At 37.4% G+C, this 23,273-nt stretch overlaps 1 protein-coding gene across 3 annotated transcripts; it reads right to left on the bottom strand.

The window, feature by feature from the left end:
- Window positions 1–2,946: 2,946 nt before the first annotated feature.
- On the bottom strand, window positions 2,947–17,574 carry LOC139691739 (uncharacterized). 3 transcript variants are annotated; one of them, XM_071589592.1, is made up of 4 exons: window positions 17,477–17,574; window positions 16,269–16,318; window positions 14,198–14,309; window positions 2,947–5,290 (listed from the first exon to the last, which is right to left on the bottom strand). In XM_071589592.1, the coding sequence occupies exon 4, from the start codon at window positions 5,183–5,185 to the stop codon at window positions 3,830–3,832; it is 1,356 nt and encodes a 451-aa protein (XP_071445693.1). In that variant the 5' UTR covers window positions 5,186–5,290; window positions 14,198–14,309; window positions 16,269–16,318; window positions 17,477–17,574; the 3' UTR covers window positions 2,947–3,829. The 3 variants fall into 3 exon arrangements, with proteins under 3 accessions (XP_071445693.1, XP_071445695.1, XP_071445694.1); XM_071589594.1 differs by lacking the exon at window positions 14,198–14,309; XM_071589593.1 differs by lacking the exon at window positions 17,477–17,574 and having other exon boundaries at window positions 16,269–16,458.
- Window positions 17,575–23,273: the final 5,699 nt, after the last annotated feature.

Below are 23,273 nucleotides of genomic sequence, written 5' to 3'. Positions count from 1 at the left end.
TTGATTGATGTGTGGTGTATTGTATTGTATGTAATAGCTTAATTTATTTTTAATTTATCTATTTTTTTCTTGCTGATTAATGGTTGTAAATGGGATGGGGACTCGCTTGTTTTGTTAAAGAGATTTGTGTTTTGAAGTCTGATTTTACGTATTATCTTTTGCGATTATTTGGGACTTGGGTGCCACCTGACGATGTCTATCAGCACATTTGTATTTTTAATAATAATAATAATAAAGGGCCGATTCCTTTCTCCCCACTGTATTCCCTTTTGAAATGACTTCTTCTCTAGTTTTAAAACATATTTCCGTTGGACTAGGGTCCAACGGAAATATGTTTTAACCCCCCCCCCCCCCCAATTCCCCTTCATAATCCGTTACTTGGATACCTTTCACTTAACCCCCACCCCTTCCCTTCACTAATTACTCCTTCCCGTTCCACTCAGTCCCTTGGTATCTCTTTTCCCCCCCCACTTTCCTCCCTCCTCTTCACCAATATGTTTAAAGTACCCCTCCCCTTTCCATCTTCTAACTATTTCAATTGGTCCCCCAACTCCCACAGTCTCTATATAAATGTGACGTTTGTCTCCGGTTGTTTACTTTCAACCTTGCGTTGGAGGTGTTTTCCCTTCAGTACGCTGAAGAGGGCCACTTTGTGGCGGAAACACGCGTGTTCGACATATATCCTCCGTTGCGCTCTTTACCGGTGTCCAGATTCTCCCAGAAGTTGGGCCCTTTTTGAATGTGTGTTCCTTGAGTGCTTGTGTGTGCAATTGGTCTGTACAAGTCACAAAGTTTGTGCTTGAGAATATCCTGGAATCTTTAACGGGGTCTACTCTACAGCCTCGTGAAGGATTCAATCTCCATCTGAAATTCTTTAACAGGGTCTCACAGCCTCGTGAAGGCTTTCAGTCAGGATAGTGTGCATTTGGCTGTGTGTTGTCCCTGACGCGGATTAATTTTCCAGTAAACCACCACAGAGGGTATTCTGGTCGAGAGGTTGTGGTTGGTCCCTGACGTGTTCCCGTTAAACCAACACAACAATTGGTGTGACGAGAGATTTGCGACTAATTATTACGGCCATCGGAGTCCTTTTCCAGGTGCTATGTAATGATATAAAAATGAAAAAATTGTTCGTCTTCATTTCTAATCTCGTAATAACACAGCTTGGAGCCAATAGTAAACGTTCACGAGATAAAATTGGCCAAATCTCAAAGAACATGATAAGAACTGGATGAAACAGAATAAGAATGGGATTTATGTTTCATTAAATGTAGAAGAGATAGTTTAAAGATGTGATTTTTGGTTTAGAGCAAATCGTCTGCAACTGAAGCACAAAATTCTTGACGCCGATGAGATTAAGAAAAATAATGCGACGCGATTATTTCCTTGCGTGATTCGGGATATTTTCGCATGATTTATCGACTTCCTTTCATGTTTTTCGAAAGGGACGTAACAAATCGAGGATACTCCAAAAGACAATATTGATTGTTTCAAGAATAAATAAAAATGCACATTGATTTCAAAATAAGTATTCCACATCACCAATTCTACGCGGGCTATTTGAGACATTTTGTAACCCGTACGGTTACCATAGTATTAACAAATGTTCTGTACTTGCTTATATACAATTTGACCATAGTTTTGTGATATAAAATAAAGGCAAACTACAAAAAACATAATTCTTCCACTGTCGCAAACAAATTCGGCTTGCCGCCATTGACCGAATTGCAGTTGTAGTCTCGTATTGTCCAGGGAAGGATTCTGGAAAGATTCCATCTGAAATTCTTGAACTTTCCCCATTCTTATTTAATGGTAACAGCATTTCCCATCTCTGTTTTAACGGAGAATACATCTATTTAAAACTTTAATAAACTAGCATTTATCCACAAGAAATCACAACACAATAATAGGCTTCAAAAAATAAGTTTTTCATTTATTTTCCATTAGAAAAGAACAGTAGGACAACATGTAAAAAGATATATGTTTGTCAAAAAACTCCTTAGAATGTGCACTGCTTCCTCTTCAAGATGACAAGTATTTGAGAAGTGATTTCAACATTCAATGCTCCATTCCATTCAGAGTGGAACAATTTAAGTAATTGCATCTGCACTCTATGGAAGGTTAATAATATCTCATTCATTTAATATTTCATCAACTATTACAGTGAGTTAAGAGCACGCATTTATTCAAAAGATAAAAGCATGCATTAAAGCCTGTACACACATTATATTGGTACATTATGGTTACGGAAATATTTCAAGGGAATCCAATGGGAAACATGAAATAAGGATCTGATACGCAGGAATATTGTGCTAAATGGGCAATTGAGACATGAATAAAGAGGATAGGGATATTCTTCCATCGTAAAACATTAGGAGCATCTTGGTTGAAACAAAGAATGCAAATGAATTTGTTTCAATACAGGACTAAGCAGGGAAACTATATGAGCACCGATTTCACAAATCAACATTAAATATGTCGCCATTTCAATAAATCCAAAGGGAAACTTACAAATGGTACTTACAGGGTCGCACCCAAAAGTGGTAGGACTGATTTTCTCTGGCGCGAACGGAGCGGTGGAGGGGGGTCTGCCTGGCAGGTTAAGGTGGAGGGGGCTCTTAGCAACAGACCGACACCAACCTCAGTCGCCTGCGGGCTGTCGTTGAGTGAGGACACCGTTTTTAGTGAAGCAAGTTTTTTGTCCGCGTCGAAAAACAAAATGAATCTGAAATTAGAGCAACGTTATTCCGTGAAGTTTTGTGCGAAACTCGGGAAGACGGCAACTGAGACCCTCGATATGATCAAGCAGGCTTATGGGGACACTGCCTTAAGGCGTTCCAGAGTATTTGAGTGGCACAAGTTGTTTAAAGAGGGTAGGGAGCTCGTTGAAGACGACCATCGCTCCGGACGGCCGTCGACGGCATGAACCGACACGAATGTGGACAGAGTGAGGACACTGCTGAACACAGACCGACGCTTTAACAGTCCAGAAGAAATTGCAGACCAGTTGGGTCTGTCTGCATCCAACGTCCAATGCACTATTTCACAGGATTTGGCCATGCGCAAGGTGTGCGCCAAGATGGTGCCGAAAATTCTGAGTGTCGACCGACAGCTCCTGGCCAAATACAGCGTTGCCACGTTGCCGCACCCACCCTATTCTCCCGACCTGGCACCACCGGACTTCTTCTTCTTCTTCTTCCTCCTGATGAAAAGACAGCTCAAGGGACGACGTTTTGACTCGATAAAGGCCGTTCAAGAGGCTTCGACGAGGGTCATCAACGGCATCCCCAAAGAAAATTTCCAGTGGGCGTACGGGGGGGAATGGGAGCAACGTTATACTAAGTGTGTAGTAGCTTAAGGAGAATGCTTTGAAGATTATTAAGTCGATGTAAGTATATCGTCAATAAAATTCTTGTAAAAAAATCAGTCCAACCACTTTTGGATGCGACCCTGTATACATATGATATGGTCAATATAAGGTCAAGCCATGGAATCCCAACATTCAATACAAGTGTATTTCAACCACATGAAATTAAAGTTCATTTCACCAATGATGGGGTTTCTTTTTATTTTTGCCTCAATATTAAGGATAAAATTATCATTCTAATTTAAAAAGATCTTCATTTAGTCCTACATTTTATTCCTCCAAACTATTGGTTCAAAAACAGAAAAGAAATCTAATTGCATTAAATGATAATATTCTACGTAACATTTAAATCATTGATTGGACAATCTAGGTGGAAAAGCGGAAAAGATACATTTTCAGAGTACTTGAGTCAATAAACGAAAGTACAAAGAAATTGATGCGGAAATTCACCACGGAAGCTAATTAGGAACGGGAGGGAAGAGAAGGCATTGTTGACTCGAGAGTGGCCATCACATGACCCTCCAAATATTCAAAGAGGAGAGGGAGTGTACGACGAACTTCAGATATCTCTGGAGAATTCGATCCAAAAAAGACCAACATTTGAGGGATTATGGATATCAAATATATCTCCTTTGCCCTCAGAGTTTTGTTCCCTAATGCCTCTTTAACAAAAAAATACACATTTTCCATCCTCTTCCTCACTTCCTCTGCCTGCCGAAGTACTTCCTCGAAACGCCGTCTGTTGAGAGTGTCATTCTCTGCATACGGTCGCCCTCCGTTCTTGAAGGCAATGCTCACGGCCAACTTACACAAAGAACAAACAAGACGAGTTGCAACAACTTTCTCTCCCCTTTCACTTTCCCTAATCTTCCCTCCCCCAAGATACACCCTCATTTCAGAAAAATCTGCAAATGAGTTGAATATAAGCCCGTCCCTCTCCTCTCCATTGTAATTAATTACCCTTCCCTTCATCCTCTCTATTGTGTCAGAGGAGCAGTCGATGTGAACGGAGACCCCGGACTGCTTCACAATGAATCTCACAATGGCGGCCGTCAGGGGACTCTCCGATTGGACCCTTTGATAAATACGCCGAACACAGGACTCCTTTTCGTCGTTTGCATGCAAGATGGTCGTGATGCCCATCATCGCCTCGACGCAATCCCTCTCCCCTTCGGTGACTACCTCCGCTGCCCCAGCCAGGCTCTCCCTCGCCCCCCCCTCCAGAGAGGCACTCTTGTCAACGAGAGAGGTCACTCCAGACTCCAAAGCAATCAAGAGTGTGTCTCTCGCTTCCAATTCCCGTTTCAACTCCAGAACAGTCTCTTTCAGGGATCCAATTTCCCTAGACACACCAAGAATCAGTTCTTTTAAAGCAGTAATCTGAGTTGACATTTCAGTTTGGAGTGATGGAACCTCACTCGAAGTGTTACAGCTACATGGAGCCATTGGAACTGATAGTCTACGCGCACTGTTGTGTTGGTGCACCACTCGTACCAGCATCAGTATCTTCATTCTAGCACTCAAGTTGGTGTCATCAGTGCTGCTGGCGCTCATCACTTCCGCTACCTGCAGCACGTCATCGCCCTCTGCGTCCCTCAGCCTGGGGTCCGCTCCCATCCCCAGCAGTCTCTCCACCCAATCATCATACCCCGCCCGGACTGCCACGTGGAGTGCCGTCCGTCCCCGGACGCCCCTCGCGTCCACGTCTTCCACTTCACCCAACAATCCCTCGCACTCCGACAAGGGGGAGCGGTTGAATAAGGCAGAGAACAGTCGCTCCTCTGTGGAGAGAGAGTCAGTGGCTTGGCGCTCTTCCATTGGTGGTGTAGCGTGAAGCGGAAGGAAGGCGTTCGATTGATTGGAGGTGCAAAGGTGTGTGGATTTCAGGAGGAAGATATTTTCCGTTGACTATCTTCTCATTCACTGCAATTGAAGTAAGAAAGGAGGTGGATATTACAAACAATAAGTACAGGGTTGGTCCGGAAAATAAGTGTACTGATTTTTTCCCGCCGCTCCAGGCGCGCCCAGCACCGCTCTGATGGGCTACGGTTGGAGGGGGGTATGTTGGCAAGCGACGCTGAAAAAGGCAGTCGGCTCTGAGCTGTGGTTTAGTGAGGAGCTCTGTTAACGCGAACCTCCACGCTCGACCCACGTCACGGAACGCGATGCCGAAGTTTTTGGAGCAGCATTATTCCATCTAATTTGCGGTAAAGCTTGGGAAATCGTCTACCAAAACTGTCGGTATGATTAACCAGGCTTACGGGAAGTCAGCCATGTCCAGAAACATGATCTTTCGGTCGCACAAGATGTTTAGGAGGGCAGAGAAGAGGTCGACGACGAACCACGGCCTGGACGCCCATCAACGACACTCACCGACGAAAATGTGCGAAAAGTTCGCGATGTACTGAACTCTGATCGTCGTCTTAGTGTTCGGATGATAGCAGAGCAGTGTAATGTGCCAAAAACAATAGCGCACGAGATTATTAGGGAGCAATTACAGATGCGAAAAATTTGTGCAAAGTTGGTGCCGAAAGTGCTCAGTGATGATCAAAGACTCAATCGTTTGGAAATCGCGACACAACTTGCGGATCACTGCAAAAATGATCCACATTTTTTAGAGACTTCTTTCTGTTCCCGAAGATAAAGAGGAGTTTGAAAGGAACGCGATACGGGACTTTGGACGCCGTCAAAGAGGTCTTTGAGAGGTTCCCGATGATGCCTTCGCGGGAGCGTTCCAGGAATGGGAACGCCGCTGGAACAAGTGTATCGACTCACAAGGGTCCTATTTTGAGGAATATTAGCTTAAGATATGTAAAAGTGTAATAAATTTTTTTTCCTGAGCTCAGTACACTTATTTTCCGGACGAACCCTGTAGAACCCAGATATACCAAAACACTTGCTAGTACTCATAGATGACAATACATTAGATTTTTTGTGGATTGTGTAGGTCTAATTAAAATATTGTTTTAGCACATTTGAAAAGAGAAATTCCTTTTCTTGAAAAAATTGAAGCAAATATCCACTCCAATGGTGTCCATCCTTCTTAAAACATCAAATGGTTTTTGTTTTCTTTGACATAGGGGAGTTACATTGATAGCAATTTACTTCAAATTTTCATTAATGAACTGATTATTCACCAAAATTACATTTTGTACAAATGGTCTCATTTTATATTCAATATGAATTATAATTTTAAATTAACAAGTAAATAATTCTACACTTTACCAAGTAATTTGAATAAAATAACCTTTAATTAAATCATTTTATAAACAACTTTATCAAAAATCTTTTGAAAAAGCTGTCTAAAATAAACTTTCCTTTATTCACGATTCAATTCTTAAATCAATTTCTTTCAAAATAGACCACCATCGCAGTGAGACACATTAAAACTAATAATTAAATTAATAATTCTAATTCGTGTAGATAGAGACATTTTTGAATGCAACCTGCGTTAGAATAAAGATCTTATTTCAAATGAATCTAACTTTTAACCCAACTGGGTCACCAGGTGACCCTCAACTATTTGATTTTCTCCCCATTGATGGTCACCAGGTGACCCTCAACTATTTTATTTTCTCCCCATTGATGGTCACCAGGTGACCCTCAACTATTTGATTTTCTCCCCATTGATGGTCACCTGGTGACCGAAATACCGGTATAGGAGTTCTTCGTAATTATTTTTATTGGCCTTAGGATCTTCTTCCTTGAGGTTATTTCTTTAACAGCCAATAGCTCCGCATCCTCCATATTGAATTAATGTAATTTCTCCGCCATTTTGAGTATGGCCCTCCAGCCTAAGGAGCTCAACTTATTACAAACCCTCAGATTCAAAACGCACACAACCACTGCTGATATTCACTTCCTCAAACGTTGCAAGAAACGCAACGTATTTCCTAAATTCATGAAAATCACTGCTCCTAGAAACAACCTTAACCCCTCGAAAGCTATCCTCTTAGCGAAAAAACATTGGTTAAAGACAGCAATCAAACAAAAATACAGGGTTCGTCCGGAAAATAAGTGTACTGAGCTCAGGAAAAAAAAATTATTACACTTTTTTATGCTAATATTCCTCAAAATAGGACCCTTGTGAGTCGATACACTTGTTCCAGCGGCGTTCCCATTCCTGGAACGCTCCCGCGAAGGCATCATCGGGAACCTCTCGAAGACACGTCGTCACGGCCTCTTTGACGGCGTCCAAAGTCCCGTATCGCGTTCCTTTCAAACTCCTCTATATCTTCGGGAACAGAAAGAAGTCTCTAAAAAATGTGGATCATTCTTGCAGTGATCCGCAAGTTGTGTCGCGATTTCCAAACGATTGAGTCTTTGATCATCACTGAGCACTTTCGGCACCAACTTTGCACAAATTTTTCGCATCTGTAATTGCTCCCTAATAATCTCGTGCGCTATTGTTTTTGGCACATTACACTGCTCTGCTATCATCCGAACACTAAGACGACGATCAGAGTTCAGTACATCGCGAACTTTTCGCACATTTTCGTCGGTGAGTGTCGTTGATGGGCGTCCAGGCCGTGGTTCGTCGTCGACCTCTTCTCTGCCCTCCTAAACATCTTGTGCGACCGAAAGATCATGTTTCTGGACATGGCTGACTCCCCGTAAGCCTGGTTAATCATACCGACAGTTTCGGTAGACGATTTCCCAAGCTTTACCGCAAATTTGATGGAATAACGCTGCTCCAAAAACTTCGGCATCGCGTTCCGTGACGTGGGTCGAGCGTGGAGGTTCGCGTTAACAGAGCTCCTCACTACACCACAGCTCAGAGCCGACTGCCTTTTTCAGCGTCGCTTGCCAACATACCCCCCTCCAATCGCAGCCAGTCAGAGCGGTGCTGGGCGCGCCTGGAGCGGCGGGAAAAAATCAGTACACTTATTTTCCGGACGAACCCTGTACGCTAAACTTGCACACACCGAAACTCAGACTTACAATCTACACCTAAAGATCATGAAACACTTAAATTGCATACAACTACAGACATTCAACAAAAGACTTCTTAACATGGACACAGTAAACCAACGCAGACTGCATAAAAAACTTAAAACTTTAGACCGTAAATTCCAAGCTATTCACAAAAATATTCCCATTCCTGAAAGTAAACCTAATCCCGTAAGAAATTTCATCTTAAACCTTTCACTGATGAAGAAAACAACATTTTGAACAAAGGCCTAAAACATTGCCTCCCATACAAATATCCCCCCACCGAAGATTTAGTTGTGGACATAGAATCGCACATTAAACACCTTAAAGATACCGAGAAACAATTCGTAAGATATGCCTGCCAATTACAGTTGGAACGCAACAGGACAAAACTTAACACTAGACCTCATAACAATCCGTTAGAACGCGTACTCATAAAGGAACTTAGAAATAAAGACTGTTATTATATTAACCATCTTAGTGTGGCGGGCCGATATATATTGGCTCTTGCGTAGGCTATTGTTTAAATCGCTGTAACTTATGGTTTTTTCTATAATAATTTATGGTTTTTGTGCTATCGATAGGTTGAATTCCATAGAATTACGTAACTAATTTTTTATTAGCAATTTTAAATGCTTTTCAAAAAGTATAATTCTTACTATAATTTTTCGTTCAGTTTTGTACATGTCGGGAAGCTCAGCCTAATTGTTTGCTCGTTTTTTTTTCTGAGTGGTCTTTCCACTTTGAAAAGCCACTGAAAGGCTACTCATTAATCTGTGTTCATCTGTAATCTCTTGAATGTGTTATGATGTGGTGGTGTTGATATATAACCACTTATTCAGACTTTGTTGAGACGATGGAAATGAGAGCACTGCTTTGTAATCATTTTGGTTTCTCTTGCCGTCCATCCTATCTAATCAATTGCGCCCTGTGTATTGGATTACATTGTCAGCAGTTCTCTGTGAGTTAGAACTTGGTATTTTTCTGCCTTTAGATTGTAAGCACATTGCCGCAGTCTCAAGGAAAGGGGAAAAGTCCCGATTTTTAACTCAGTGAGATCAGCCTTTTCAACAAAATCGAAATACGCAGAGGCTGACAACAAAAATTTGCAATTCACTGGTTTTTCTTCATTTACTTATAAAATTTTCTGCATGTCTTTTTGATTCTTTATTATATTTAAATATCGTAGTTTAATTGAAAAATGTTTTTAAAAAAAATATTAGTTTTGTGTCTAAATATCGAAATATAATTGCTAAAAAAATATTCTTCAAATTTATGATACTGTAGTAATTACATTTATTTTTCAGATGATGTGTATTACATCATTATTAACTAGAATATAATATTTTAAAATAAAAAAAACTGCACATGGATATATAAACAAATAACTTAATAATGTTTTTTTTTCTAAGATGATACATTTTCTTAAATTACCCTTCGCACTTCTCACTAAGTACCACTGGAATCCCCACTGCACTAAAGAGGGTTAAGGCCAACGCAGAAGGCCCATACATTAAAATACACAAGAACCCACTCAACAAAATGATTACAGACACAAAAACCGCACTCAATCACTGTACTACAATCATAGACAAAAAATCATGTTTCACCTTAAAAACGGAAAACCCTATGGTGCCTAAACTCTACACTTTGCCCAAAATACACAAAGCCGGTAAGAAAATGAGACCTATCATTTCAGCTTTGAATTCCCCCACCTACAAATTGGCTAAATGGCTCACCAAACAGTAAAAACAATTACGGTCCGAAGAAACCTTCGGGGTCAAGAACAGCAAAAATTTCATCGACACCATAAAACACCTACGCATCCAGCCCCAGTCTCTCTTGACGTGGAACAACTCTTCCCGAGCGTACCCATTGATATTGCCCTTGAAAACATCGCAGATTGGCTACACACAAAAGACATAACACCCATTGAAATTAAAGAATACGTTACTCTTACTAAAACTTGCATGGACATAACATACTTTCAATTCAACCAAAAATTTTACAAACTAACGCAAGGCACAGCTATGGGAAATCCTCTTTCCTGCTTTGTCGCTAACATCTTCCTACATTACTTTGAAAAAGACTGTAGACACACGTTTGACTATTTCCCCAACACTTGACTTAGATACGTAGACGACATTTTTGCCATTTTTGACACCAGCAAGTGTGACATAAATGACTTTTTGGACCGGCTGAACAAAAAACACGATTCCATAAAATTCACCTTTGAAGTCGAACAACATAACTCACTGCCTTTCTTGGGCATACTAGTAATTAGAAACCAAGAGGTCTTAGAGTTTGACATTTTTAGAAAACAGACCCACACCGACAACTACATCTAAGCAGATTCACACCAACCCTTTCAGCAAAAAATGGCAGCTTTTAATTTTCTCATACACAGATTACTGGCGACACCACTCAACAAACAACGCTATTTCAAAGAGTTGGATAACATCAAACAAATAGCCATTAACAACGGATACACACCCCAAATTATAGACAAACTAGTTAGAAACAAAACAAGAAAACTTGCTAATAAACATACTACACTGCTACCACAACGGGAAGACAACAATAACAAACTTATCGCATTACCTTTCTACCCCACATTGACCCGAGGCCTTGATAAGGTCTTTAAACAAATTGGCACCAAGGTCACTCCTACCACAACGGGAAGACAACAATAATAAATTTATCGCATTAACTTTCTACCCCACATTAACCCGAGGCCTTGATAAGGTCTTTAAACAAATTGGCACCAAGGTCACTTACTCTAACCGTAACACTCTTCGTACGTGTTTAGGGAACCCGAAAGACCTAACACCACATTTAGACAAACCGGGTATTTACGAAATAACTTGTTCACACTGCCAACTCTCCTACATTGGACAGACGAAACGTAATCCCAAAATCAGATTTTAAGGAACACATAGCACACTTTAAGAACGGATGTTTCGAAAGATCAGCTGTCACCAAACACATTTTTGAAACGGAACACTCTATCAATCCAAACGAGTTAATATTATTAAAACCGATACAACACTATAAACTCGATGCATGTGAGAGTTTACACATTCACTTAAACAAGAATAAACTTATGAACAATGAACCAGGCATCTTCAACAGTTCACTTTTTAACTTTGTTAGTCATTTCAGAAACAGGCAGCCCCCTCCTAATAGCCACCACTCTTCCCCCACTCCTTCCCACGTGACCTCAACAAACTCCCCCCCCACCTACGGACCATCACTTAACTCCTCTATCCTTGACCCTCCAGGTATATATACCTCACCCCCCCGACCTGAACACTCACTTGACTTTGGACAGTGCCTGGTGAACATTCTTCCTCCAAGTTCAAGTGCCCTATTTGATTTTTTCCACGTTGATGGTCACCTGGTGACCGAAATACCGGTATAGGAGTTCTTCGTAATTATTTTTATTGGCCTTAGGATCTTCTTCCTTGAGATTATTTCATTAATTCGATAGGTCGGTATTATTATTATTAGGTAATCTACCGGTTAAGGTAGGTTTTTGGACGGACATAATTACTTATTAAATAATTTGTGCAAAATCCATCATCCTACTCTACATCAGGTCCCTCTTCATCTCTGAGTACTCTCTTCCTCCCTTCATCCCGTCCAACATCCCTATCCTGTTCCTTCCCTTTCCTCTTTTGCCCAACATTCTACCCTCTATCACAATCTTCAACATCCCCCTGCTGGTCAATACCCCCTTCATCCACTTTTCCTGCCTCCATAGGATTTCTCCCAACAAACCCCTCTCTTCGCCTTTCACCATACCAAGTACTTCCTCATTTGTTTTCTTCTCTGTCCATTTCACCTTCTCCATTCTTCTCCACACCCACACATATCTACAATAGCCTCCAGTCTACGTCTATCCTCCTGCTTCAATGACCACGTTTCCATAGCCACACATAACTACGCTCCATATCAAAGTTTTTACGAGTCTTTTCTTAACATCCTTACTCAACTGCAATCTCATCTTAACTCCCTCCTCCTTGTGAAAGCCTCCTTGCCTAGCGCAATTCTTCACCTTACGTCCCTACTACTTTGATACCGTGTTGGTCCAAAACACTACCGAGATATGTAAACTGTTCTACCTGCTCTAGTTTTTGCCCTCCTATTTTAATGTTTAGCTTATCCTTATTCTTTCTCAAAAATCGCATAACCTTTGCTTTATTAATATATTGATTTTCATCCCATACCTGTCGCACTGAATTTCCAATTCACTAAGCAATGCTTGCAGCCCCTTGGCTGACTGACAAACTAAAGCTTGGCTATCAGCACACCTAACTGATTTTAAATGAATTCCCCGCCCACTTTCATTCCTACCTCCAGTTCTTCCCATAATGCCTCTTTAATCATTTCCTCTGCATACAGGTTGAACAGCAACGGTGATAATGGGCAACCCATGCCTTACACCTCTTCCTAACACTGCCCAATACGGACTCCCCGTTCCCCACTCGCACCTGAGCAGTCTGAGACATGTACAGGTTGCGGATTAGCCTCCTTTCCCTCCAATCTATTCCTATTTTCTGCAATATACTCATTAGTTTTTCCCAATTCACTATATCAAATACTTTTTCGAAATCTATGAAACTGGCAAATACCTCATGGTTGTATTCTATATTCCTCTCGATTAATAATCTCATTACTGCAATGGCATCATGCATACCTCTCCCCTTACAAGCAAACCAGTTCATTTCATTCAGACCATTCTTACTCCATTCTCTTCCAATATTATGTCATACCGTAGATTTTTACTCAACAGCCATTATCTGCATTTTGCAGACAACAGTATCTTTGCTATAGATACACATCCTTGTGTCAAGCTAAATAAAATTTGACCCATAGTTGAATACCTGAACCAAAAGTTCTCAAATTTTTCCGACACCTGAGAGGGATATTTCTCATGAAATATGAATGAAAGTCTCACGCTGTATAAGGATAGGCTATCATGGATTCATTATGTTCCCCTCAAAAGAGCTAGATTTGGGGTAAATACATTTATGCTTTGCGAGCTTAAGTCTGGATATACATGGTAATTTATTATTTATACTGGGAAAGGGTCAGCATTGAATGTGGAATACACAAATCTTCCCGTAAAATCCCAGATTGTGCTAGCATTAATGAAACCTATACGAGGTAAAGGTTATTGCCTGACTACGGACAATTATTACACATCCCCAGAGCTGGCAAAAAGGCTGTTACTGTACTATCTACAGTACATAATGAAAAAATTGTTGGATTTAAATAAAGGGATATCATGCTAAGGAAGCCAAAAGTAAGTGCTGAGTATATTAATACAATGGGTAGAGGAGATAGGGCAGATCAGCACCTAACAATTTACCCCATTGTAAAGAAAAGGGGGAAAAAGTATTATAATAAAACTTTTTTTCACTTGTTGGAACAGGCCACGTGGAATGCTTTCGTCTTGTATAGGATGAATGGTGGAATAAAGAGTAACCTAGACTTTAGAATGACATTAGTGGAAGATATAATTGAGAGGTACCACACATCATACATTATGTGAGGGTGGAAGGCCTTCAGTAGAACCAAATCCTAGACGCCTAACTGAGACACACCTTGCTTCGAAATATACATTATTATTACAGCAAACGACTTAGAGGAATTATTGTATAATTACTCATGGCAAAATTTAGAATTTTTATAACGAGTAAACAATAAATTTGTATGTAACACTGTATTTTCTCTATATTAACATAAGAATGAAATGAAATAATAAAAAAAAACGACATTATTTTTGGCAGAAAAAATTAAAACCCCGTCGGGCAAGCGGTTAATGCATTTAGCAGATAAACTTATTCAATAAACATTATGATCTTGGACACAATTGGATACATTTCTACTTACCAATATTGCTGCAATTGGTAAATGATTTTCTCAAATGGCGATCCAATTTGAAAACTTCTTCCAGAAAAATATAATATCACTAGCAAACCAAGTTCTCCACCGCAGGCAAACTCTGTAATTAAGATCAGGAAAGGAGAAAGTTGAATTGATTTAATGCCTATTACAACTGATGGCAGTTATTTCGGATATCTCTTTCTTTGGAGGTTAATCTTTCACCCATATCATTGAAATCATTCAAAGACGGAAAGAGCATGACCCATCCAATTCCCAGTAACATGTGGACACAGTGACCCTCATTTCCTACCGTTGTTCGCCACATGCACTCTGCCGGACATGTGGGCAAAGCAATAGTCAGAGAGAGGTCTTCATTGGGGCTAATATGAGACCCAACGGTACCTTCTCCATTCCACCCATCATCATAATATATATATATATATATATATATATATATATGTAAATATATATATATTTTTTTAAAGGTAATTTACTGGTTAAGGTAGGTTTTTGGATGGACACAACTACCAAACAAATATTTTATTACTCCTAACAAAACACAAAATCCATCATCCTACTCTATATCAGGTCCCTCTTCATCTCTGAGTACTTTCTTCCTCCCTTCATCCCGTCCAACATCCCTATCCTGTTCCTTCCCTTTCCTCTTTTGCCCAAAATTCTACCCTCTATCACAGTCTTCAACATCCCACTCCTGGTCAACACCCCCTTCATCCACTTTTCCTGCCTCCATAGGATTGCTCCCAACAAACCCCTCTCTTTGCCCACCATACCAAGTATATATATATATATATATATATATATATATATATATATATATATATATATATATATATATATATATATATATATATATATATATATATATATATATATATATATATATATATATATATATATATGCTTTCGTAGACGTAACACGGAAGTGCCGAATAGTACAATACACAGTAACACACAATATAGAAACACAAAAAAAGAAGAACACTCACACGTTATTTCTTGATATTTCGACGGAAACAATCCGTCTTCCTCTGAAGATATAGAAGTAATGACTTATAACTTATAACTTATTAACTTATAACTTATTAGAAGTAATGACTCATTACCTCTATATCTTCAGAGGAAGACGGATTGTTTCCGTCGAAATATCAAGAAATAACGTGTGAGTGTTCTTCTTTTTTTGTGTTTCTATATTGTGTGTTACTGTGTATTATATATATATATATATATATATATATATATATATATATATATATATATATATATATATATATATGTGTGTGTGTGTGTGTGTGTGTGTGTGTGTGTATATATATGTATTTATATATATATAATAATAGCCATAAAATTTATAAATACTTGCATACAGAGTACCAATGCACGTGAATTCACATGTAGACATACAATACACACGGATATCCACGGGGAAAATTATTCGTCCATGACCAAGCTACGCCGTTGTCATAAAGCACAGCGTCACAAAAAAATGTTATCTTATTCTAATTCCTATTGAAGCAGGTCACTTTGACAAAAAGAGGAAAAACGCTCAGTAAATGCTGCCCTAAATTTAGACAATAAACACTCATTAACTAAGAGCGAGCAAAAGCATGGCCAGATTAACAAATTTACGTAAATTAAAAATCAGACATGTGGGAAAATGTCAAAAAAGCAGATTGCAATATGAAGACTGGAATTAAATACAACATTTATTGAAACACCATGGAATTTGAATAATTAGAGGAATGATTGGAATCAACAGTGACGAAGTTTTACGAAAATTGTAACACACTAGATGATAACGCCAATTCAAATTTATGAGCACTATGAAATACTAAAATATCTATTACATTAATATAGCAATCCACTTTTATCCAAAAAAATATATAGCTATACGTTTTCAGTAATAACTTAGTTCAGAAGAAGTACTGACCGTAGAGGAAAAGGACAGCCAGCAAGTGGTGCTTAAAAGAACGCTATTTCCTATAAATGTAAACAAAACTATCAAATATCTAAATGAGTAATATTAATATCTAAACTTAGGAGGAAATATGGTACTCACGAAACACACTGCCAGAAGTAAAGGCCTCTCAGAAAGTTCGCGAAGCAAATCTAGAATGAGAAGAGTGTACACCTCAGCAACTGCCGGAAGTTTACTCCCGTGATAAGACTTATGAGTCCGTTTCCTTGGCGTCAGAACTTAACAGAACTTGGACCGGTTGATAGTCGTGGACTAGCTCTCCGTGAGCCAAGTTCAGTAAAGTTCAGGGTTTGCATATTTTGTTACAGAAGACAAACGATAAAAGCAGGGAGGCATCGAGGGTGGTAAATCTAATGAAATATTTCGTTTTTGGAACTTACACTGAGGAGTTAATCAGTTGTAGGTAAAGACTTATCAATTCCAAATTGAAAAATACATATTAACACTTTTGCGGGGAATTCGCGTACATTAACATAAATTGCAGACTTAAACGGTTAGCTATAACTCAAATTCTATATTCACTGAAAACATCTCATAAGCGAGGAATACTTGATTAATATTCAATATATAACACGAATCACTTACAATAATCATACTTTCTCAGAGAAAGTTGTAAATACTATTAACATTTATGATGGTGATAGTATTTTCACAAACAAATTGCCATCCTTTCTCAGAAATATTGAGACACTGAATGACAACATATATCTAATCAAATCTTTCATTTGGTGACATTGCATGTCTATATTAAGATATTTACTTAAAAAATGATGGAAATTGGTAGTTACTTAGGACAAAATCAATGAATAAAGGAGAAATAGTCAACATGACCAAAATGGACAATCAAAGACGATGATGCACATAAAATAATCCGCTCCTTAAACGAAACAAGAAAACTAATACGGCATATATTGGAATGAACGGTAAACACGAATAGATAAATTGGCATTTAAAAACTCAAGCTCACAAAGCACTTGCAGAATTATTGTTACAAAACAAAAACTACACCTATCAGTTGTTAAATATTACACTGGAATTAGATTACTGAGGTTTTAACGGAAGAGAGAATCCAAGAAAATGTACACATTTGGCCAACATACAAGGACATCTTGAGCGACAGGTCAAATTATTAATTACTAGAAAATCGATGGCCATAACAATGAACATTTTGAGCGTATTTTTTTTCGAAGATATCGTAAGCAGCTCAAATACGTTGTTCTCAATTTAAACCCATGCTAACTGGCACACATTACGTGATCGTAATAGCTTTAATATAATGTGTCACTTACCTTCCCTGTATTATTTCTGTTTTCATACGTCCTTAAGTACTTATAAAATAGATTTTATAGGCTATGGCTACACATAATCTAAAAAATGTTCAATATTCATTAAATTTACTCCGGTGAGTCGCTGACGACGATGGATTGCTATTCACACTTCATGTGTTTCAAACAAAACACTACCGATAATTACGAGCGGGTATCCAGGGCAACAATTCAAATTTTGAATCGCTGAATTGTTGAAACAACGCTTATTATTTTAACAGTTATAAGTGGATGTGGCATATATATTCCAATTTAACAAAATTTCCTTATTTTTTTAAGGAAATTCCTTCCGAGGACAGTTTAATATACAGTGCAACTCTATATTATTTGCCGTAATACTGGAAAAAAAGTTTCGTTGACTGGGAAAAAAGGTAACTGATGATGAAAATATATTTAACCTTCAATCTATAACAGAAATCAGTTATAACAAGTGTAATTTATTTGGGAAAGTTTAAGCTAGTGTTATGATATAAGGGATAAGCTATTTCACCTCAAATAGAATTTTCTTTTTTTAGGAAGGTAAGTACCAAATCAAAAAATGTTAAACCGTTAGTTGATTGAGATGGCATTTTCTTTACTTGTATTTCTCATTAGTGATAAGGGTATTAATGTTTGGCAAATAAATGCATTGGAAGAACTCTTGCCTTTACCATATCACTTTCATTTGGAAAGTTTGAGGCTTTCGATATATATTACGTACTTATTAAAAAGGCCATTAAACCGCAATTTACAGCATGTAGGTTTTCCAATACAACGAGAGTATTTATGCATTTGGTGCATACCGAAGATGAAACTCTTTGAATTTCACCATTTCGATGTCTGTAGCACTGCTAAATGCTGACAAACAATTAAGGATGATCATCAATTCAATTATTTTAGTGATTACTAAATCGTTTACATATATGAAATATTCCTTAACGTATTATCAAATGAATGAAGCGTTTCTCAAATCACATTTTAAGGACTACTCATTTAAAATGTTCGCAAATATGTAAGAAATAACCTGGGCATTTTAGGCATTATGCTAATTGTTTCGTTTCACCGATCCTGGAAAAGGATAATTCAAATATGGATGTGTGTGCGTTCCATTTGTCTTTGAGTAATTATAAAATTTATCAAATTCTTTGACGTTCTCGCAACTTTTAACAGGATATTAACCCGTGTATAGTATCGGTGCAACATACTGTGAATAAACTTAATGAAGGGAAAGCTTTTCCTGAAACAACCTTCCCTTCATAGGATAAAATGAATACCAGGAAAAATTTAAGGAAATCTACTGAAAGTAATGTAAGTGGTGAAATAGTAATTTAGGCTTCCTAAATTTGTGTGACGACTTATTATTAATTTATTATAATTAGTTCTCTCGTTATTTTACAATGGTAAAATATAAGATATGTTATATAAAAAAGGGAAAAAATATGTTCCTATATGGTTATTGTAAAAAACTGCTTATCCTTGACGAATATAATTCATTATTTCTTTATTTATTCCTGATTTTGATTAAAATTAACCTTGGCAGATGGAATTAAGTGATGAAATTCCACAGCGCATTCCCACTAATGCTGAGTTTTTGGGATTCACACCAGAGGAATTTAAAAGGTAACTATTTAAGTGTGTGTTTATACATCTATGAATATATATGTATACATTTAGAAATAATATACATATATGTTGTTCTATATATATATATATATATATATATAATGTATTATATATATATATATATATATATATAATGTATTATATATATATATATATATATATATATATATATATATATATATATATATATATATATATATATATATATATATATATATATATATATATATACACACATATATTGTAAATTTACAGGAAGAATAAAGTAGAATGCAACCAGAAGGAGGCCATTGCAATTCCAAACGGAGACTTCAGTTTTAAAAATGAAAGAAAAGTCAAAATAGGTGAGTAAATGTGTTAAAAAGAGACTTATAATTCAGTAAAAAATGCATTAATCTATCACTAAGAAATATACATCTATTGTTTATAAAATCCTCATTGGAACAATGCAATTAGGTCTTAACAGTCATAAAAATCATCATCACTGACAAATCATGTTGTGTTCATACCTGAAAACAAGTCAGCTCATGGAAATTGGTCAGAAAAAAAATATTTTGCTTTATTTATTAATTTAAATTTTATTATTCGTCAACCTAATTTACTTTCACTCACACTAAAACTGATTTGTTCAATTTATTATTTATTTATCTAATTTTATTTTAGTCTGATTATACTGACTTATTTATTTAACAAAGATCATTATAGCTATCAATAAATGTTACCTGTAGTAAATCTTCTCTCCTTGCATAAATGTAGGAAAATTAATGATATAACTTTTCTTTATAAAGTACCGCATAAAGTGATTGAATCCTTAGAACTTCTAAGTGGTGCAATATCTTTCAGATTACCTTCACCTGACACGAGGTAAGAAGAACTCTTTTGAAATTAGATTTAATGCACAAAATTCCACTCACTCCTTGCTTTGAAGCTATATTAAGAGATGTTGCAATTTGTGTTTATATTGACCTATTTTCCTTATCTCGCAAGGATCCCTTGAAATAATGTTGTCATAAAAACATGAAGAATTGTATGATGCTAATTACTGCTTTGTGCAAATATCTGCACTTATCGATAAGTTGTTCCCAATTTCCAATGGGTACGTTTTATTAATATTCTAGCCACTAGGTCTAATTAACGACTATGCTACTGCTAACATTTTATACCATCATCTGTAACACCTGTGACAATTACTATCATTTTTTTTGTGTTCTGTTTCCATTTTTTAAATTTGGTACATTATTTAATTAATTGATATTTTGTCTACATTAATTAATCTAACTAGGTATGCATCCAGAAACCTTTATACCATCTGAAAATGTTTTGCATTTATTGCAAATGGAGATTCTTCTTGAATTCTAAATTATAACTTAATTCTCAATTGATGAATATGTATATTTATGTAATTTTTATATCTGTATGTGAATGTTTTCTTTTATGAATGCGGAACTATTTTGTTTTCGTCTATCTGCTTATTGTAAAAGGTCTTCTCTTGTCAATAAATATCCCCAATGTACCACAGGTTCTGGAAATCAGTGATATTTCCCATGCAATTAATCAGTTCTGATGCTAAAATTCTGCATCCACCTTATTTTGTCGCTGGAATGCTATTTTGATAAGTTTCAATGGAAAAATATTGTTTGCTCAAACCAAAAAGGGTGATATTTGACATTAAAAGCTGGTTGAGTGACAATTCCCTGCATTATAGCCATAACCTCATCAATGGAATGCACAGAGTTCAATTCCCCAATTCTTTGATGAGACATTTCTCCTCACAGACACGGCTGACTCACGCGCAACAAGGCGTTATCCCAAACGAAACCGAGGGTGTGTGGATTACAGGGAAGACAAAGTACCGGACGATGATGATTACATATGTAAGTATTCCATTATGTTCTACCTTGGGTTATTATTGAGTATAAAAACTTTAGTTTAAGCACTTGATCAATTGTATTTAAAATTTTGTTTGTTAGAAACCATCATTTACAAGGTCACCTGCATGGTAGCCTTACTATTTATGAGGTTTTATGAGGGTTTTGTTTCTTCTCGTCTGCGTGGATGGTTGATTATTCTAATATGGTTTGTGATATGCTTTTCGGTGATTCCCCACTCATTTTGAATCAAATCTTCGACGAGTTTGCATATGTTTATCGTCTGTGGGTCAGTGATCGGACGTCCCCTGCGTGTTTCATCAACAATTATGACTTTTCCCAGGCTTGCAACCACGAAATTTGACTTCCCATCGATTCACAGTTGACCTACCAAGAGCAATGTTACCATAAACAGCCTTTGAACAAAGATGATTGCTAATAGGAGTTACTTTTTAATAGTCACGCTGTCTAACTGGCCATATTGACATATAGCACACTAGAACACGTCTCCATACTTCCGCTTGTCAAAGTACACTGGATGAATGTGATGACCTCAAACCTACGCCTGCTTGTTGAGGTAGAATGCTACTTCCATATACCATGAAAAGGGCTTCTGAAGGCCATTTTATTCATGGTCTACAAGCATTAAGTTTTCAGCTTACCCTCGTACAATGCCATATTTCAATCTACTTTGAATAAATTTGAAATGGCCAGAAAGCATAAGCCATAGCCACAATTTTTCACAGTAGGTAGCATCCTGTGGCAATTTTAAGGCATTGTTGATGAACATGGACTTAGAATCAATTAGATTAACAGCATAAGCATATGAGAAATTGTTTTCAACACTGCATCTAGAGTATTTAAAATGTACAAGGTCTGGAATACTGTGTCATATACTAATTATTCCAATTGGACAGATTGTGACGACTGCTTGATGGAATGGGAAGGCGATTGCCCACATCACGGACCACTGACCATTGTTGAAGACACAAAGGTTCGTATTTTAAGTTTCAATATTTTATTTCCAATGATATCAGTGCCTTATGCGAAATAATAACCCGATTATTCTTTAATATTTGTGACCTAAACATGCTGTTACTAAAATATATAAACTTTGGACTGTTAAATACCTTGAAATCTCAAATATCTTGGCAGTCTTACTTATTTATTAATGTAAAACTTATTTGTACATTTATTAGTTTCCTGTCATAACTGTGTTTTGTGTGTATATTTAGGAATAATGTTATTCATATCCCACCGATATGCCCTTTACAGCTGTCATGTGTTCTCAAGTTCTCACTTTGTCTGTTGGACAATTGAATATATTATTATTATTATAAAATAGCATATTCTGAAAATAATAGTGTAATAGCTGAGCAAAGATGTACTTATCTCATAGTTCTAGATTTTTTTAGATTTATCATGAACATGGGATAAAATTATATCCATATGATATAATGTCTTCATTTTGGTTACACGTAACAGTTTAAATTAAATGTCTTTAAGATAAAAAGGACAATATGTACGCTCAATGAATAAATTCTCAAATTCATTGAAGATTGTAATAACAAAATATATCAATTGACTATAGCAGGTTCGCAAATAACCTAGGATACATTCAACAGATTCAGATGATTTTTAGTGGAAGTTTGTCATTATGAGAAAAACAAATTTTGCACTTTTCCACAGATGTATTTGTAACATACAAAACGTTTCAGTTCATCAAACCACCTTCAGGTGCAAGACAAGATTCTACATGTGGTAAATCATATTTACACCCGTTTGAGGAAGAGGGAGGGAGGTAAGAGTGAGGAATAAGGTAAGTGGGGACAAAGAAGGTTATTTCGGTGAAGAAAACACTTAGTTCTTCAACACACACGACCCAGGCCTCGAAGCACAAAGTCATCATCTCAGCAAGTCAAAACCTAAGTTGGGAGTAACAAATTACACGTGGAAGAATGAAGCAGCCTCCTTTCCGATATGAATCCCATCCACAAAGTGATGCCTCAAATTGTGGTCATTATTTGAGAGGATGGTGGCAGGTAATTTGTGTCCTAGCGGTAGGAAGGAGGTAAGAATAAAGAGGGGTTAAGCGTGAAGGGGAAATGGAAGGGGAGAAGTAGTAGTGTTCAGAGCAAGTGACCAACAGCTGAGGTCATTTGCACCATTAGGGATGGGTATGCCGGGAACTCTGCTATCTTTCTCTAGGTCATGTTCCTCTTCTATGTCTAACATTGTTGGTTTATATTCTTTACTATACTGCTCTTCTATATATTCCTTCCATCTCTCTT

This window comes from Hetaerina americana, unplaced genomic scaffold (genome assembly GCF_022747635.1).
Source record: "Hetaerina americana unplaced genomic scaffold, ioHetAmer1.1.p SCAF_39, whole genome shotgun sequence".
NCBI classification, from domain to species: Eukaryota; Metazoa; Arthropoda; class Insecta; order Odonata; family Calopterygidae; genus Hetaerina; species Hetaerina americana.
The sequence above is the reverse complement of the archived record's forward strand: the minus strand, read 5'-3'. Positions and strand labels throughout refer to the sequence as shown.